This window comes from Pseudorasbora parva, chromosome 24 (genome assembly GCF_024679245.1).
Source record: "Pseudorasbora parva isolate DD20220531a chromosome 24, ASM2467924v1, whole genome shotgun sequence".
Lineage (NCBI taxonomy): Eukaryota > Metazoa > Chordata > Actinopteri > Cypriniformes > Gobionidae > Pseudorasbora > Pseudorasbora parva.
In genome coordinates this window covers 13,369,045-13,377,261 of record NC_090195.1, presented here as the reverse complement: position 1 = coordinate 13,377,261, position 8,217 = coordinate 13,369,045, and the positions used below count along the sequence as shown (strand labels likewise).

At 36.8% G+C, this 8,217-nt stretch overlaps 1 protein-coding gene across 2 annotated transcripts; it reads left to right on the top strand.

Annotated features, from left to right (window-relative positions):
• Positions 1–241: 241 nt before the first annotated feature.
• On the top strand, positions 242–7,240 carry cops5 (COP9 signalosome subunit 5). Of its 2 annotated transcripts, XM_067434788.1 has the most exons (9): positions 242–318; positions 438–608; positions 706–940; positions 1,619–1,747; positions 2,143–2,208; positions 2,330–2,415; positions 2,511–2,622; positions 4,826–4,974; positions 6,977–7,240. In XM_067434788.1, exons 2-9 carry the CDS (start codon positions 472–474, stop codon positions 7,065–7,067), a joined length of 1,005 nt encoding a protein of 334 aa, XP_067290889.1. In that variant the 5' UTR covers positions 242–318; positions 438–471; the 3' UTR covers positions 7,068–7,240. The 2 variants fall into 2 exon arrangements, with proteins under 2 accessions (XP_067290889.1, XP_067290888.1); XM_067434787.1 differs by having other exon boundaries at positions 245–608.
• The last annotated feature ends 977 nt before the right edge of the window (positions 7,241–8,217 follow it).

Genomic DNA, 8,217 nt, shown 5'->3' with positions numbered 1-8,217 from the left:
TGTTATAAATGTACATACTTTTTGCATGAAAATACGATATTGATGATCGTTAAAACGTGACATCACTGTCTGTGAAAAGCACATTATTTTTTTACAGTCTGTGGTGAAAAGGCTCTATAAAAACATTCGCGTTATATTGATACTTTTATTTTAACATCCATTAATTCCATAATCCGGCATATGATAGCTATGTTCACTAAACAGTATAGTTATGTTGAGGCTTTTATTTTGACAGCAATATAATTCCTTAGTTTACGGTATGCTCGCTAGCTTCACTCAGGTTTGAGAGTTGAGGGTTTTTGTAAAGGGATACAGCAGGTTTGTTAATGATTTCTAAATGCTGCGTTTAAATGTTTAAATAAACTAAACACCTGATCTATTATCTAGTACTTTCAATATCGTAAATTGCTAGTGGTATTTAACATACTTCTTTGTAGTTCATCTGGACATAAAACCCGATTCTTGCTAGCTATGGCTGGCAGTAGCATAGCGATGAAGACATGGGAGCTGTCAAACAGCATGCAGGAAGTTCAGAGTATTGATGAAATATATAAGTATGACAAAAAACAACAACAAGAGATTCTGGCGGCCAAACCATGGACTAAAGAGTGAGTATACCACAACATAAGAATTTCATTCTCCTCAAAATATATTTTTTCGAATGAGTAAGAACACAGTTCTCCATACTGCGTTTATTGTTTACAGCCATCATTATTTTAAGTACTGCAAGATATCAGCTTTGGCACTGTTGAAGATGGTGATGCATGCCCGTTCTGGAGGAAACCTAGAGGTGATGGGACTCATGCTGGGGAAGGTGGATGGAGAGACCATGATAATCATGGACAGTTTTGCTCTACCCGTGGAGGGCACTGAAACACGAGTCAATGCTCAGGCTGCAGCCTATGAATACATGGCTGCTTATATAGAGAATGCTAAACAGGTACCTGATCCAAATAGATTCTCTCAAATAGATTTGGCTACTAAGAATAAACCCACATAGTATTCACTTCTTTAAAAATGCATTGTGAATGCTGAATTTGTCTAGTGCTATATGCTACGCTTCACTAAACATTAATTTACTAATTGTTTTATTATTATTATTACTATTATAATTATATCAGTTTTCATGATCTAAAATTACGTTTTCATGGAATATTTGCCCTTTTAAAAATTGTATATATTTATCACATCACAAGACCATCTTAAAATAAATAAATGAAATTCAAAAAGGTGATTTAAAAATAGGAAACATCCTAAAATAAATGGTGACTTGTCAGAGGAACTAAAATATACATGCATTCTGTATATTGAAACATGATATTTTCTGTGGTGTGGTGTATAATAAACATCTAAAATTAGTTTATAATTATATACATTTGGTTTACATGATCCAATGTTAAATGAAAATAAATGAAATATTTTTATTTATTAAATCATGAGACCATTTAAAATGAATCAATGAAGGAAAAACTGTGATTTTAAAAATAAAATCTTAATAGTGATCAGTCAAAGGAAATAAGATAAACATTTTGTACATTATAGACATATGAGTCATCTCCCAATGAATGTCATGACCAGTATGTGATGAAATATGATTAATTCTGATGCATTATTTTAGGTGGGGCGGTTGGAGAATGCCATTGGATGGTATCACAGTCATCCTGGATACGGCTGCTGGCTTTCAGGCATAGATGTCAGCACTCAGATGCTTAACCAGCAGTTTCAAGAGCCCTTTGTTGCAGTTGTGGTAAGTGCTGTTGTAAATGTTAACTTGTTGCTTATTTCTCATTAGGGCTGATTTTGTCAACCATGATGCCATTAATCTCTAAAGACAGAGGGGGAAAATAGTTCAGCTATGAAACTGTTGCAGTATCAGTTTAAATTCAGCGATATCAGTGATTCATAATTGACCCCAGTTTGGTGACATTTGTAGTGCTTTCTGATTAATTGGTGTTGGCTTTGTAACTGATACATTATACAGTTTACCCTTCGTTGCTATTGCTTATTTTGTGCCCAGGGCAAAATAGCAAGCTGCTGCTCATAACTTTCATTTGCTAAACTGGCAGCTCAATGTTTTTATTTGTTATATTTGACTGAACTGTTTTGCTTATTACGGTCCATGTCATTTTTCTTCCTCCTCAGATTGATCCCACAAGGACTATATCCGCAGGGAAGGTCAATCTTGGAGCTTTCAGGACATATCCGAAGGTAATCAGTAAATTGTTTTTGTAACCGTGTAGAATTTTATATTTATGTGTCTATTAATTTATGAGTTTGAAGAGTTTATGAGTTGAGTTTAAATCACCACATATTTAAATGTTAACGGTAGGGTTACAAGCCTCCAGATGAGGGTCCATCTGAATACCAGACTATACCTCTTAACAAGATTGAGGATTTTGGAGTGCACTGCAAACAGTAAGCTTTTCTGTGCTTATAATATACATAAACTTGTTTTAAATGATTTAATTTTACTGTGTAGGAACTTCACTATAAACCGGTTTCTGTTTTAGGTATTATGCTTTAGAAGTGTCTTATTTTAAGTCTTCCCTGGACCGCAAACTCCTAGAGCTGCTGTGGAATAAGTATTGGGTCAACACTTTGAGCTCCTCCAGTCTGCTGACAGTAAGCACTCTCTTTTATTGGTGTAAAATAATTATTTTACAGTGTCCTTGTTACATATGTTACATGTATAGCACCGTTTCCACCGAAATTACCCGGAACAAATTTTCCCAGGAACTCTTTTTTCGCGGTCTAAAGTATCTCAGCCTTCATTTTACAGGTTATATCCTGTTTATCCTACAGGTTATATAACAGTGGTTATATCCTTATCTGTAAATGTTACCAATTCATGCGATTAAAGCATGAAAGCGTGCAAGTCTGACCTTTAGCTGCAAACTTCACTGAACGACTGTTGGTGTCATGATAAATCCTGTCCCCCTGTGAAATATTGTCTGCTTAGTTAGGACCTAACGCGGTAGCTGTTTTAAATGATCAAAAGCTGTTATCGTGATGTTTCAATAAGTAAAAATACCAATAAAAAATCATAACATAGTAATGTACCTATAATGTAAATAATACAGAATAAAAAAACTATAATATAAAGAACTGTAAAGGAATAACAGTGTGTAATTGATTATAAATGTAAGACGGTTGTACAGGATACAGAAATGAGTGTCCTTAGCGAATGTGTTCCTGCAGAGCGTGCATGTCTGCGTTCCTGCAGAACATTCCTCTTATCTAGTAACAGTTTTGTTTTATTAGATTGTAAAACCATGTTTGTTTGTTTTTGTCATATTGATTAGCATTTTAATAACCACACAAATACCATAGTTAAACTATGGATTAAAGCAAAACTATGGTTAATGGCTACCATGGAATAACTACAAATAGCATATCAGAAACATATTCGGTCAACTAGTTGATTATTAAAATAATCGTTAGTTGCAGCCCAAGGTCAGGTAAGTTGTAGGCTCGTTGCTATTTTCAGGCAAATGAAATTGACTGCGCGATTGACCAAAAAACCCTGGTCTAAAGTCGGTAGCGCAGTATTTTTTGCCAATGCTCAACTGGCTTTTAAAGGGAATGGGAGCCTAAAACACACTCATTAAGAGAATTGGGACAACCTTTTTAGACCATGCACAGGACACACAGAATTTTTTTCCCGTCGTTAAACTAGCAAAAGTGGATTCAGAAACGCAATAAGTGCACTTGTGCTGTGCGCTTTAAGCCCCGTTCACACCGCCAGCGACAGGCAGCGACAAAATGACATGATCCCATTTATTTCAGTGGAGAGCTGGCGACTTCCGGCAACATGAGAGCATTTTATGCAAATGAGAACAATTTGCATTTTATGCAAATGAGAAGCTATTTTCGCAAGCGACAACCAATAGGAGTGAAGTATTTAATCAACCCGTAGTAGGAACGCCCACTAGCGTCATGAATCTCTGACGCTGGGGACATGCAGTGACAAAATCGCTGGAGGTGTGAACGGGGCTTTAGACCATGCGCTTAGATCGTTAAAATAGGGCCCTATGCGCCTATAGACTGATCATGTAATATATATGCGTATGATACAAAATACATGTTGTTAACTAAAATACTCAGTACTTTAATATATAATTACACTACAAAAAGGACACCTTAAAATAAAGTGTAACCAATTAGGGTATTTCACAGTAAGAAAATCTCAGTCACATTATAATTATTTAATATAAGTGTAACATTTATTTATTATAATAATGTTCATCTGTTTGTCATTTATATTGATATTTCTAAAATAAAAAAAGAATTAAAATATTTACACAATAATTGTCTTTATCATCCTGGAGTATTTTATGTGAATGTGACTTATAATATGACAGTTTGTTGACAACCTGCGCAGATGATTAATATTTGTAAATGCTGCTTTTGTTTCCCTACCCATTTGTTTTCAAAAGCCTGTCATTGTTGACTATGACATTCTTCTGTCTTGAGCTTTGTTTAACACTTTCAATGAGTTGTAGACTATCTAAACAACAGCCTCAGAGCTCTGCGTTAGAGATAAATTGACTACTTGTCAAGAGCAACTTTCTACGCAAAAGAAGAAGTGGTGTCAGTGATTACGTTGTCACCACAGACAGAGACCTTAAGTCAAGTCTGTTTTCGTTTGGGCAGTGTACAACCTCACCTTCTGCAAACTTTTGAGACCTCATTCAGGGCTTCAGCAAACATTCAAAAAATGTTTGAATCCACCATCAGTGAAAGGCCAGTTAAAAGTATTGTTGTGAAATCGTGTATTAACCTAGAGCAAGCGAAATGGTGGTGTTAATGGCTCTTGTTCTTTCAGAATGCAGATTACACCACTGGACAGGTGTTTGACTTGTCGGAGAAGCTTGAGCAGGCAGAAGCCCAGCTGGGACGAGGCAGTTTCATGCTGGGCTTAGACACACATGATAGGAAATCTGAGGACAAACTAGCAAAGGCAACACGTGACAGGTATTACAATCTTTGTTCATTCAGTTTTAAGTGTTTCCTTTTTGTTTAAAATGTCAGTTCTGATAAATAAGTGAGAAAAAAAACCTTGTTACATGTGCTAGACTACTCACTTCACTTTTTGCCCTGTTGGTTTGATTGCTTCTATTGCTCTCATTGCTCAAAGTTATTGCTACATTGCTCAAATGTCACACTGATAATTCAAATTCTTTATAGAGGCATTATAAAAAAAATATGGTCTCAGATGTGTGGATAAATATAAAAACAATTGTACAGAACTGTAAAAAACTGTTTTAATAAAAATTAGTTTTATTTATTTAAAATGGATTAAAATTGTCACACATTGTATTTGTGTGTAATTTTGTAACCTGTAATTTCCATCATAGGTACACTTCAACTATAAGAGACAAAATGAAATGGGGGAGGGGGGGGGACAGAAAATCATTGTCTGATTTTTAAATAATTTATTTGCAAATTATGGTGGAAAATAAGTATTTGGTCACCTACAAAAAAGCAAGATTTCTGGCTCTCACAGACCTGTGACTTCTTCTTGAAGAGGCTCATCTCACTCTACTCGTTACCTGTATTAAAGTATCACAGGCTCAAACAGTCAGACTCCAAACTCCACTATGGCCAAGACCAAAGAGCTGTCAAAGGACACCAGAAACAAAATTGTAGACCTGCACCCGGCTGGGAAGACTAAATCTGCAATGGGTAAGCAGCTTGGTGTCAATGAATCAACTGTGTGAGCAATTATTAGAAAATAAAAGACATACAAGACCACTGATAATCTCCCCTCAAGATCTCATCCTGTGGGGTCAAAATTAGCACTAGAACGGTGAGCAAAAGTCCCAGAACCACATGGTGGACCTAGTGAATGACCTGCAGAGTTGGGACCAAAGTAACAAAGGCTACCATCAGTAACACACTACGCCGCCAGGGACTCAAATCCTGCAGTGCCAGACGTGTAGGTTACCCCTGCTGAAGCCAGGACATGTCCGGGCCCGTCTGAAGTTTGCTAGAGAGCATTTGTATGATCCAGAAGAGGATTGGGATGAGATGAAACCAAAATAGAACTTTTTGTAAACACTCAACTTGTCGTGTTTGGAGGAGAAAGAATGCCGCGTTGCATCCAAAGAACACCATACCTACTATGAAGCATGAGGGTGGAAACATCATGCTTTGGGGCTGTTTTTCTGCAGAGGGACCAGGGCGACTAATCTGTGTAAAAGAAAGAATGAATGCAGCCATGTATCATGAAATTTTGAGTAAAACCCTCCTTTCATCAGCAAGGGCATTGAAGATGAAATGTAGCTGGGTCTTTCAGCATGAAAATTATCTCAAACACACCGCCCAGGCAACAAAGGAGTGGCTTCGTAAAAAGCATTTCAAGGTCCTGGAGTGACCTAGCCAGTCTCCAGATCTCAACCCCATAGAAAATTTTTGGAGGGAGTTGAAAATCCGCGTTACCCAGCGACAGCCCCAAAACATCACTGCTCTAGAAGAGATCTCCATGGAGGAATGGGCCAAACTACCAGCAACAGTGTGTAAAAAACCTTGTGGCAACTTACAGAAAACTTTTGACGTCTGTCATTGCCAACAAAGGGTATTTAACAAATTATTGAGATTAACTTTTTTTCTATTGACCAAATACTTATTTTCCACCATAATTTGCAAATAAAATCGTTAAAAATCCTTTTCTAAAAAAATCTTTTTTTCTCATTCTGTCTTTCATAGTTGTGTAGAGAAGTGTACCTATGATGGAAATTACAGGCCTCCTCATCTTTTTAAGTGGGTGAACTTGCACAACTGATGGCTGACTAAAATCTTATTTGCCCTTCTGTGTGTGTGTGTGTGTATATATATATATATATAATATAAAACATTTTATAAGATAATGGGTAATTACTAAGACGAGTCTCTGTTTTGGTAAAAAGTCCCCACTAGTGACATAATTTTTTTAATTTCAATTTATCATGTTTTTAATATTTTCTTTCCTCCTCAGCTGCAAAACGACCATTGAAGCAATTCATGGTTTGATGTCCCAGGTTATCAAAGATAAACTCTTCAATCAAGTGAATACATCTACCAACTGAACTTGGAAGGAACTGAAGTTAGATGACTTCACATGCTGTGTTGGCTTAGTTATGTGTTTGTTCGATATGATTCAGCTTTGAACGATTCAAAGCAATTCTCCTGTAGGAATATTTGCATAATTTGTCATTTGTTTAAACAAAGAAATAAATGCTGTTTGGGTTTATTAGTTGGACATCAAGCATTTGCTTCATTTTCTTAATTGACTTAAATGTAATTTTTATTATGTGTAAGCGGCTCAAAATTTGCCTTAAATTAAGTCTTGTCTGAAATTCTAACTCACACAGCTCATCATCAAAGCTGTCCTTTAGATCAAGACAAATGAGTTTTCCTCAGCACTGCATGTTACCAGACGTTTGAAATGTATTCTCCTCTGGGTTCGGTGTGTAACACGGTACCGCACCATTCCCATTTCCCACAGCTCGTTGGGCGCTGTAATAGCAGTATTCCATTCACACACCCTAAAAACATTATATTTAACATGTTAACAAAAACCGCAGTGCTCCACAAGAGGTCATTTTCATGTTTGCCAGTCATAGCATTACATAATGGAATAACAAACTCAACGGCCCAAAGATAAACACAGCTTGGCATGGCTACAGCGCATCTGTCAGGACGACCCTGTGCAGGTTGTCTCTGCGTTGTACACAATCCTTCAGGATTCTGAGCGTTACACTACGGCCTGTCACTGATGCATCACAGAAACGGGAGCTCGATACAGTGGAGTCTATTCAGTCCTGCGTGTCTGCTCTTTATCGCTGCAGACACTCAACGCCTGTGTGGTTTCATGCACACAAACGTGTCTGCATTTTCTTACAGACAACAGTGACGTCGTCCTCATGCACATTTTTGTACCCCACGCCGTGGTGCTAATTTTAAAACGTACTGTTATGTTCCAGAAAGCAAGTCTGTTCAACTTGTGGATTTTGGCTTGAAACTTTAGCAAGAGTGTTTTTATTTGGCCCATCGAGGAATAAATTAATTAAAATCACAGTCATCGAAAATCACTTTCCGTAAGTTCTTTTTTACCCATTGAAATAACAACTAAAGCTAATAATCATCACCAGATGAGCATTTGTAATACCTGAAGGAAAGGAGAGTATAAATGAGATATAACCTAAGCCTAAGCATATTATGTTTTCCATGAGCGAA